General features: G+C 44.4%; 1 protein-coding gene across 3 annotated transcripts in view; it reads left to right on the forward strand.

Moving 5' to 3' along the window:
- The window catches only part of LOC139543158 (plexin-B3-like), a 264,643-nt gene that overhangs the window by 222,044 nt on the left and 29,652 nt on the right, over positions 1-12,947 (forward strand). For all 3 annotated transcript variants that reach the window (XM_071349397.1, XM_071349399.1, XM_071349398.1), the window contains exons 29-31: positions 1,561-1,664; positions 4,590-4,671; positions 11,860-12,014. In XM_071349397.1, coding sequence (XP_071205498.1) covers positions 1,561-1,664; positions 4,590-4,671; positions 11,860-12,014 — 341 coding nt within the window. The remainder of the gene's footprint in view (positions 1-1,560; positions 1,665-4,589; positions 4,672-11,859; positions 12,015-12,947) is intronic.

The following is a 12,947-nucleotide window of genomic DNA, read 5'->3' on the forward strand; positions in this document are numbered from 1 at the left end:
GGTAAGGAATATAGGCCTGCTGCAGACTCACTAGACCTGGGTAAGGAATATAGGCCTGGGTAAGGAATATAGACCTGCTGCAGACTCACTAGACCTGGGTAAGGAATATAGACCTGCTGCAGACTCACTAGACCTGGGTAAGGAATATAGACCTGCTGCAGACTCACTAGACCTGGGTAAGGAATATAGACCTGCTGCAGACTCACTAGACCTGGGTAAGGAATATAGACCTGCTGCAGACTCACTAGACCTGGGTAAGGAATATAGACCTGCTGCAGACTCACTAGACCTGGGTAAGGAACATAGACCTGCTGCAGACTCACTAGACCTGGGTAAGGAATAGAGGCCTGGGTAAGGAATATAGACCTGCTGCAGACTCACTAGACCTGGGTAAGGAATATAGGCCTGGGTAAGGAATATAGACCTGCTGCAGACTCACTAGACCTGGGTAAGGAATATAGACCTGCTGCAGACTCACTAGACCTGGGTAAGGAATATAGACCTGCTGCAGACTCACTAGACCTGGGTAAGGAATATAGACCTGCTGCAGACTCACTAGACCTGGGTAAGGAATATAGACCTGCTGCAGACTCACTAGACCTGGGTAAGGAATATAGACCTGCTGCAGACTCACTAGACCTGGGTAAGAAACAGAGGCCTGGGTAAGGAACAGAGGCCCGGGTAAGGAACAGGGACCGAGGCCTGGGTAAGGAACAGGGGCCGAGGCCCGGGTAAGGAACAGGGACCGAGGCCCGGGTAAGGAACAGGGACCGAGGCCCGGGTAAGGAACAGGGACCGAGGCCCGGGTAAGGAACAGGGACCGAGGCCCGGGTAAGGAACAGGGACCGAGGCCCGGGTAAGGAACAGGGGCCGAGGCCCGGGTAAGGAACAGGGACCGAGGCCCGGGTAAGGAACAGGGGCCGAGGCCCGGGTAAGGAACAGGGGCCGAGGCCCGGGTAAGGAACAGGGACCGAGGCCCGGGTAAGGAACAGGGACCGAGGCCCGGGTAAGGAACAGGGACCGAGGCCCGGGTAAGGAACAGGGACCGAGGCCCGGGTAAGGAACAGGGACCGAGGCTCTTGTTACCTCAATGAATATAATAGCAAAACTCTACTAATGAATGTGACATTTTAATTGTGGTCAATGTGACGTTTTAATTGTGGTCAATGTGACGTTTTAATTGTGGTCAATGTGACGTTTTAATTGTGGTCAATGTGACGTTTTAATTGTGGTCAACACACCAGTTCTGGTTTCCAGAACCTTTATTAAGTAATACTGAACCCAGTTAGTTTGTAAAGCACCATTCATACAAGGTCACTCTGCAAACAGAGATCTGGGTATGTGACGGACAGGGTTGTTTGAACCAGGCTCAGGGTTACCTTGCCTGAGACCTGAAGAATCGCGTTAGCTCCCCAAGCTAATCACTAGGCTTGAGTTCACCAGGCTAGCACGGTCTTGTAACGTTCAGGTAAACCGGGGTTGAAACACAGACCTATACATTCTGTCCTGAGAGGATGTTTTTATCCCTGATATTGAGGTGAATGTGGTTTGTCTGGTCAGAATGGAGATCGGGGCAGGCGGGTCACCTGACCCTGTCAGACGATGACGTCACCGCGGTCGTCCAGGGGCGCTGGAAGAAACTTAACACTCTGCAACACTACAAGGTACCCCCCCCCCCCCCCCCACACACACACACACACACACACACACACACACACACACACCGACACACACGACCCCTACACACACAACCCCAACACACACACACACGACCCCTACACACACACACAACTCCCCCCCCCCCCACACACACAACCCCCCCCCCCCTCACACACACACACATACACACACACACACAACCCCTACACACACACACAACCCCTACACACACACACACAACCCCTACACACACACAACCCCTACACACACACAACCCCTATACACACACAACCCCTACACACACACACAACCCCTACACACACACACAACCCCTACACACACACACAACCCCTACACACACACACAACCCCTACACACACACAACCCTACACACACACACAACCCCTACACACACACAACCCCTACACACACACACAACCCCTACACACACACAACCCCTACACACACACAACCCCTACACACACACAACCCCTACACACACACACAACCCCTACACACACACAACCCCTACACACACACAACCCCTACACACACACAACCCCTACACACACACACAACCCCTACACACACACAACCCCTACACACACACACAACCCCTACACACACACACAACCCCTACACACACACAACCCCTACACACACACAACCCCTACACACACACACAACCCCTACACACACACAACCCCTACACACACACAACCCCTATACACACACAACCCCTATACACACACAACCCCTATACACACACAACCCCTACACACACACAACCCCTACACACACACAACCCCTACACACACACACAACCCCTACACACACACACAACCCCTACACACACACACAACCCCTACACACACACACAACCCCTACACACACACACAACCCCTACACACACACACAACCCCTACACACACACACAACCCCTACACACACACAACCCCTACACACACACACAACCCCTACACACACACAACTCCTACACACACAACCCCTACACACACACAACTCCTACACACACAACCCCTACACACACACAACTCCTACACACACAACCCCTACACACACACAACTCCTACACACACACAACCCCTACACACACAACCCCTACACACACAACCCCTACACACACACGACCCCTACACACACACGACCCCTACACACACACACGACCCCTACACACACACGACCCCTACACACACACACGACCCCTACACACACACACGACCCCTACACACACACACGACCCCTACACACACACACGACCCCTACACACACACACGACCCCTACACACACACGACCCCTACACACACACACAACCCCTACACACACACACAACTCCCACACACACAACCCCTACACACACACACACAACTCCCACACACACAACCCCTACACACACACACAACCCCTACACACACAACCCCTACACACACAACCCCTACACACACACACACACACAACCCCTACACACACAACCCCTACACACACACACACACACACAACCCCTACACACACAACCCCTACACACACACACACACACAACCCCTACACACACACAACTGCTACACACACAACCCCTACACACACAACTCCTACATACACAACTCCTACACACACAACCCCTACACACACACAACCCCTACACACACACAACCCCTACACACACACAACCCCTACACACACACACAACCCCTACACACACACAACCCCTACACACACACACAACCCCTACACACACACACAACCCCTACACACACACAACCCCTACACACACACAACCCCTACACACACACACACAACCCCTACACACACACAACCCCTACACACACACAACCCCTATACACACACAACCCCTATACACACACAACCCCTATACACACACAACCCCTACACACACACAACTCCTACACACACAACCCCTACACACACACAACTCCTACACACACAACCCCTACACACACACAACTCCTACACACACACAACCCCTACACACACAACCCCTACACACACAACCCCTACACACACACGACCCCTACACACACACGACCCCTACACACACACACGACCCCTACACACACACGACCCCTACACACACACACGACCCCTACACACACACACGACCCCTACACACACACACGACCCCTACACACACACACGACCCCTACACACACACACGACCCCTACACACACACGACCCCTACACACACACACAACCCCTACACACACACACAACTCCCACACACACAACCCCTACACACACACACACAACTCCCACACACACAACCCCTACACACACACACAACCCCTACACACACAACCCCTACACACACAACCCCTACACACACACACACACACAACCCCTACACACACAACCCCTACACACACACACACACACACAACCCCTACACACACAACCCCTACACACACACACACACACAACCCCTACACACACACAACTGCTACACACACAACCCCTACACACACAACTCCTACATACACAACTCCTACACACACAACCCCTACACACACAACCCCTACACACACACACACACACAACCCCTACACACACACACACACACACACACACACAACCCCTACACACACAACCCCTACACACACACACACACACACAACCCCTACACACACAACCCCTACACACACAACCCCTACACACACACACACACAACCCCTACACACACAACCCCTACACACACACACACACAACCCCTACACACACAACCCCTACACACACAACCCCTACACACACACACACACACACAACCCCTACACACACAACCCCTACACACACACACACACACAACCCCTACACACACACACACACAACCCCGACACACACAACCCCTACACACACACGGATGAGATCTGCTGAAGTTATTGTTTTCTCTCCAAGGTGCCAGACGGAGCGACAGTGGCTCTGATCCCTGGATCAGCTGCCGTCATGGGGATACCCCAGGTCTACCAGACTGGAGAGAGTAAATACTGTTATACTACTATAGAACCTGTTATACTACTATATAGCCTGTTATACTACTATAGAACCTGTTATACTACTATAGAACACGTCATGGGGATACCCCAGGTCTACCAGACTGGAGAGAGTAAATACTGTTATACTATATAGCCTGTTATACTACTATAGAACCTGTTATACTACTATAGAACCTGTTATACTACTATAGAACCTGTTATACTACTATAGAACCTGTTATACTACTATAGAACCTGTTATACTATATAGAACACGTCATGGGGATACCCCAGGTGTACCAGACTGGAGAGAGTAAATACTGTTATACTATATAGCCTGTTATACTACTATAGAACCTGTTATACTACTATAGAACCTGTTATACTACTATATAGCCTGTTATACTACTATATAACCTGTTATACTACTATAGAGCCTGTTATACTACTATATAGCCTGTTATACTACTATATAACCTGTTATACTACTATATAACCTGTTATACTACTATAGAACCTGTTATACTACTATAGAACCTGTTATACTACTATATAACCTGTTATACTACTATAGAACATGTTATACTACTATAGAGCCTGTTATACTACTATATAGCCTGTTATACTACTATAGAACCTGTTATACTACTATAGAACCTGTTATACTACTATATAACCTGTTATACTACTATAGAACACGTCATGGGGATACCCCAGGTCAACCAGACTGGAGAAAGTAAATACTGTTATACTACTATATAGCCTGTTATACTACTATAGAACCTGTTATACTACTATAGAACCTGTTATACTACTATAGAACCTGTTATACTACTATAGAACCTGTTATACTATATAGAACACGTCATGGGGATACCCCAGGTGTACCAGACTGGAGAGAGTAAATACTGTTATACTATATAGCCTGTTATACTACTATAGAACCTGTTATACTACTATAGAACCTGTTATACTACTATATAGCCTGTTATACTACTATAGAACCTGTTATACTACTATAGAGCCTGTTATACTACTATATAGCCTGTTATACTACTATAGAACCTGTTATACTACTATAGAACCTGTTATACTACTATATAGCCTGTTATACTACTATAGAACCTGTTATACTACTATAGAACCTGTTATACTACTATAGAGCCTGTTATACTACTATATAGCCTGTTATACTACTATAGAACCTGTTATACTACTATTGAACCTGTTATACTACTATAGAACCTGTTATACTACTATAGAACCTGTTATACTATATAGAACACGTCATGGGGATACCCCAGGTGTACCAGACTGGAGAGAGTAAATACTGTTATACTATATAGCCTGTTATACTACTATAGAACCTGTTATACTACTATAGAACCTGTTATACTACTATATAGCCTGTTATACTACTATAGAACCTGTTATACTACTATAGAGCCTGTTATACTACTATAGAGCCTGTTATACTACTATATAGCCTGTTATACTACTATAGAACCTGTTATACTACTATAGAACCTGTTATACTACTATATAGCCTGTTATACTACTATAGAACCTGTTATACTACTATAGAACCTGTTATACTACTATAGAGCCTGTTATACTACTATATAACCTGTTATACTACTATAGAGCCTGTTATACTACTATATAGCCTGTTATACTACTATAGAACCTGTTATACTACTATAGAACCTGTTATACTACTATAGAACCTGTTATACTACTATAGAACCTGTTATACTACTATAGAGCCTGTTATACTACTATATAACCTGTTATACTACTATAGAACCTGTTATACTACTATAGAACCTGTTATACTACTATAGAACACGTCATGGGGATACCCCAGGTCTACCAGACTGGAGAGAGTAAATACTGTTATACTATATAGTCTGTTATACTACTATAGAACCTGTTATACTACTATAGAACCTGTTATACTACTATAGAACCTGTTATACTATATAGAACACGTCATGGGGATACCCCAGGTGTACCAGACTGGAGAGAGTAAATACTGTTATACTATATAGCCTGTTATACTACTATAGAACCTGTTATACTACTATAGAACCTGTTATACTACTATATAGCCTGTTATACTACTATAGAACCTGTTATACTACTATAGAGCCTGTTATACTACTATATAGCCTGTTATACTACTATAGAACCTGTTATACTACTATATAGCCTGTTATACTACTATAGAACCTGTTATACTACTATAGAACCTGTTATACTACTATATAGCCTGTTATACTACTATAGAACCTGTTATACTACTATAGAACCTGTTATACTACTATAGAGCCTGTTATACTACTATATAGCCTGTTATACTACTATAGAACCTGTTATACTACTATAGAACCTGTTATACTACTATAGAGCCTGTTATACTACTATATAACCTGTTATACTACTATAGAGCCTGTTATACTACTATATAGCCTGTTATACTACTATAGAACCTGTTATACTACTATAGAACCTGTTATACTACTATAGAACCTGTTATACTACTATATAACCTGTTATACTACTATAGAGCCTGTTATACTACTATAGAACCTGTTATACTACTATAGAGCCTGTTATACTACTATATAACCTGTTATACTACTATAGAACCTGTTATACTACTATAGAACCTGTTATATAACTATAGAACCTGTTATACTACTATAGAACCTGTTATACTGCTATAGAACCTGTTATACTACTATAGAACCTGTTATATAACTATAGAACCTGTTATACTACTATAGAACCTGTTATACTGCTATAGAACCTGTTATACTACTATAGAACCTGTTATACTACTATAGAACCTGTTATACTACTATATAACCTGTTATACTACTATAGAGCCTGTTATACTGCTATAGAACCTGTTATACTACTATAGAGCCTGTTATACTACTATATAACCTGTTATACTACTATAGAACCTGTTATACTACTATAGAACCTGTTATACTACTATAGAACCTGTTATACTACTATATAACCTGTTATACTACTATAGAACCTGTTATACTACTATATAGCCTGTTATACTACTATATAGCCTGTTATACTACTATAGAACCTGTTATACTACTATATAGCCTGTTATACTACTATATAACCTGTTATACTACCATAGAACCTGTTATACTACTATAGAACCTGTTATACTACTATAGAGCCTGTTATACTAGTATAGAGCCTGTTATACTATATAGCCTGTTATACTACTATAGAACCTGTTATACTACTATAGAACCTGTTATACTATATAGCCTGTTATACTACTATAGAACCTGTTATACTAGTATAGAACCTGTTATACTATATAGCCTGTTATACTATATAGCCTGTTATACTACTATAGAACCTGTTATACTACTATATAGCCTGTTATACTACTATAGAACCTGTTATATTACTATAGAGCCTGTTATACTACTATAGAGCCTGTTATACTACTATAGAACCTGTTATACTACTATAGAACCTGTTATACTACTATAGAACCTGTTATACTACTATAGAACCTGTTATACTACTATAGAACCTGTTATACTGCTATAGAACCTGTTATACTACTATAGAACCTGTTATACTACTATAGAGCCTGTTATACTACTATATAACATGTTATACTACTATAGAACCTGTTATACTACTATAGAACCTGTTATACTACTATAGAACCTGTTATACTACTATATAACCTGTTATACTACTATAGAACCTGTTATACTACTATATAGCCTGTTATACTACTATATAGCCTGTTATACTACTATAGAACCTGTTATACTACTATATAGCCTGTTATACTACTATATAACCTGTTATACTACTATAGAACCTGTTATACTACTATAGAACCTGTTATACTACTATAGAGCCTGTTATACTAGTATAGAGCCTGTTATACTATATAGCCTGTTATACTACTATAGAACCTGTTATACTACTATAGAATCTGTTATACTATATAGCCTGTTATACTACTATAGAACCTGTTATACTAGTATAGAACCTGTTATACTATATAGCCTGTTATACTACTATAGAACCTGTTATACTACTATAGAACCTGTTATACTACTATATAGCCTGTTATACTACTATAGAACCTGTTATATTACTATAGAGCCTGTTATACTACTATATAGCCTGTTATACTACTATAGAACCTGTTATACTACTATAGAGCCTGTTATACTACTATAGAACCTGTTATACTACTATAGAGCCTGTTATACTACTATATAGCCTGTTATACTACTATAGAACCTGTTATACTACTATATAACCTGTTATACTACTATATAACCTGTTATACTACTATAGAGCCTGTTATACTACTATAGAACTTGTTATACTACTATAGAGCCTGTTATACTACTATATAACCTGTTATACTACTATAGAACCTGTTATACTACTATAGAACCTGTTATACTACTATATAACCTGTTATACTACTATAGAGCCTGTTATACTACTATAGAACCTGTTATACTACTATAGAGCCTGTTATACTACTATATAACCTGTTATACTACTATAGAACCTGTTATACTACTATATAACCTGTTATACTACTATAGAACCTGTTATACTACTATAGAACCTGTTATACTACTATAGAACCTGTTATACTACTATAGAACCTGTTATACTACTATAGAACCTGTTATACTACTATAGAGCCTGTTATACTACTATAGAACCTGTTATACTACTATAGAACCTGTGTGTCCCTCTATAGTGGTACCCTGTTACCCTGTGTGTCCCTCTATAGTGGTACCCTGTTACCCTGTGTCTCCCTCCCTCTATAGTAGGACCCTGTTACCCTGTGTCTCCCTCTATAGTGGTACCCTGTTACCCTGTGTCTCCCTCTATAGTGGTACCCTGTTACCCTGTGTGTCCCTCTATAGTGGTACCCTGTTACCCTGTGTCTCCCTCTATAGTGGTACCCTGTTACCCTGTGTCTCCCTCTATAGTGGTACCCTGTTACCCTGTGTCTCCCTCTATAGGTGTACCCTGTTACCCTGTGTGTCCCTCTATAGTGGTACCCTGTTACCCTGTGTCTCCCTCTATAGTGGTACCCTGTTCCCCTGTGTGTCCCTCTATCTATAGTGGTACCCTGTTACCCTGTGTATCCCTCTATAGTGGTACCCTGTTACCCTGTGTGTCCATCTATCTATAGTGGTACCCTGTTACCCTGTGTCTCCCTCTATAGTGGTACCCTGTTACCCTGTGTCTCCCTCTATAGTGGTACCCTGTTACCCTGTGTGTCCCTCTATAGTGGTACCCTGTTACCCTGTGTGTCCCTCTATAGTGGTACCCTGTTACCCTGTGTCTCCCTCTATAGTGGTACCCTGTTACCCTGTGTATCCCTCTATATTGGTACCCTGTTACCCTGTGTGTCCCTCTATAGTGGTACCCTGTTACCCTGTGTGTCCCTCTATAGTGGTACCCTGTTACCCTGTGTCTCCCTCTATAGTGGTACCCTGTTACCCTGTGTGTCCCTCTATAGTGGTACCCTGTTACCCTGTGTGTCCCTCTATAGTAGTACCCTGTTACCCTGTGTCTCCCTCTATAGTGGTACCCTGTTACCCTGTGTGTCCATCCCTCTATAGTGGTACCCTGTTACCCTGTGTTTCCCTCTATAGTGGTACCCTGTTACCCTGTGTGTCCATCCCTCTATAGTGGTACCCTGTTACCCTGTGTCTCCCTCTATAGTGGTACCCTGTTACCCCGTGTGTCCCTCTATAGTGGTACCCTGTTACCCTGTGTGTCCCTCTATAGTGGTACCCTGTTACCCTGTGTCTCCCTCTATAGTGGTACCCTGTTACCCTGTGTGTCCCTCTATAGTGGTACCCTGTTACCCTGTGTCTCCCTCTATAGTGGTACCCTGTTATCCTGTGTGTCCCTCTATAGTGGTACCCTGTTACCCTGTGTGTCCCTCTATAGTGGTACCCTGTTACCCTGTGTGTCCCTCTATAGTGGTACCCTGTTACCCTGTGTGTCCCTCTATAGTGGTACCCTGTTACCCTGTGTCTCCCTCTATAGTGGTACCCTGTTACCCTGTGTCTCCCTCTATAGTGGTACCCTGTTACCCTGTGTGTCCCTCTATAGTGGTACCCTGTTACCCTGTGTGTCCCTCTATCTATAGTGGTACCCTGTTACCCTGTGTATCCCTCTATAGTGGTACCCTGTTACCCTGTGTCTCCCTCTATAGTGGTACCCTGTTACCCTGTGTGTCCCTCTATAGTGGTACCCTGTTCCCCTGTGTGTCCCTCTATAGTGGTACCTTGTTACCCTGTGTATCCCTCTATAGTGGGACCCTGTTACCCTGTGTGTCCCTCTATAGTGGTACCCTGTTACCCTGTGTCTCCCTCTATAGTGGTACCCTGTTACCCTGTGTGTCCCTCTATAGTGGTACCCTGTTACCCTGTGTCTCCCTCTATAATGGTACCCTGTTACCCTGTGTGTCTCTCTATAGTGGTACCCTGTTACCCTGTGTGTCCCTCTATCTATAGTGGTACCCTGTTACCCTGTGTCTCCCTCTATAGTGGTACCCTGTTACCCTGTGTGTCCCTCTATAGTGGTACCCTGTTCCCCTGTGTGTCCCTCTATAGTGGTACCCTGTTCCCCTGTGTCTCCCTCTATAGTGGTACCCTGTTACCCTGTGTCTCCCTCTATAGTGGTACCCTGTTACCCTGTGTTTCCCTCTATAGTGGTACCCTGTTACCCTGTGTATCCCTCTATAGTGGTACCCTGTTACCCTGTGTCTCCCTCTATAGTGGTACCCTGTTCCCCTGTGTGTCCCTCTATAGTGGTACCCTGTTCCCCTGTGTCTCCCTCTATAGTGGTACCCTGTTACCCTGTGTCTCCCTCTATAGTGGTACCCTGTTACCCTGTGTTTCCCTCTATAGTGGTACCCTGTTACCCTGTGTATCCCTCTATAGTGGTACCCTGTTACCCTGTGTCTCCCTCTATAGTGGTACCCTGTTACCCTGTGTCTCCCTCTATAGTGGTACCTTGTTACCCTGTGTGTCCCTCTATAGTGGTACCCTGTTACCCTGTGTCTCCCTCTATAGTGGTACCCTGTTACCATGTGTGTCCCTCTCTGGAACTGGAAGTGTGTCCGTCTGTGTTCTCCGTAGAGATCCCCGTGTTGGAGGGGGAGGAGGGTCTGAGGCTGTGGCACCTGGTGAAGTCCAGCGAGGAACCAGAGATCCCCAAACACAGCAGCATGAGAGAGAGGGAGAGAGCCAAGGCCATACCAGAGATCTACCTGACACGACTACTATCTATGAAGGTAGGTACACACACACACACACACACACAGACACACACACACACACACACACACACACACACACACACACACACACACACACACGGAACGGGTTCAGGTTATACCAGAGTGCATATCATAATTATTCACCTTTCAGCAGGACAATAACCTAAAACACAAGACCAAATATACACTGGTTTCAAGGTTTTTTGGCAACACTTGAAAATGGCTGTATGGCAATGATCAACAACCAACTTGACAGAGCTTGAAGAATACTAAAATTAATCATGTGCGAATGTTGTACAATCCAGGTGTGGAAGAGGATGTCTCCTCTCTAGGGGACGCTGCAGATGGTATGGTGTACACCTAGCTGTGTGTCTAGAGGATGTCTCCTCTCTAGGGGACGCTGCAGATGGTATGGTGTACACCTAGCTGTGTGTCTAGAGGATGTCTCCTCTCTAGGGGACGCTGCAGATGGTATGGTGTACACCTAGCTGTGTGTCTAGAGGATGTCTCCTCTCTAGGGGACGCTGCAGATGGTATGGTGTACACCTAGCTGTGTGTCTAGAGGATGTCTCCTCTCTAGGGGACGCTGCAGATGGTATGGTATACACCTAGCTGTGTGTCTAGAGGATGTCTCCTCTCTAGGGGACGCTGCAGATGGTATGGTATACACCTAGCTGTGTGTCTAGAGGATGTCTCCTCTCTAGGGGACGCTGCAGATGGTATGGTACACACCTAGCTGTGTGTCTAGAGGATGTCTCCTCTCTAGGGGACGCTGCAGATGGTATGGTATACACCTAGCTGTGTGTCTAGAGGATGTCTCCTCTCTAGGGGACGCTGCAGATGGTATGGTGTACACCTAGCTGTGTGTCTAGAGGATGTCTCCTCTCTAGGGGACGCTGCAGATGGTATGGTATACACCTAGCTGTGTGTCTAGAGGATGTCTCCTCT

The sequence above is a fragment of the Salvelinus alpinus genome, chromosome 17 (genome assembly GCF_045679555.1).
Source record: "Salvelinus alpinus chromosome 17, SLU_Salpinus.1, whole genome shotgun sequence".
Classification (NCBI taxonomy): Eukaryota; Metazoa; Chordata; class Actinopteri; order Salmoniformes; family Salmonidae; genus Salvelinus; species Salvelinus alpinus.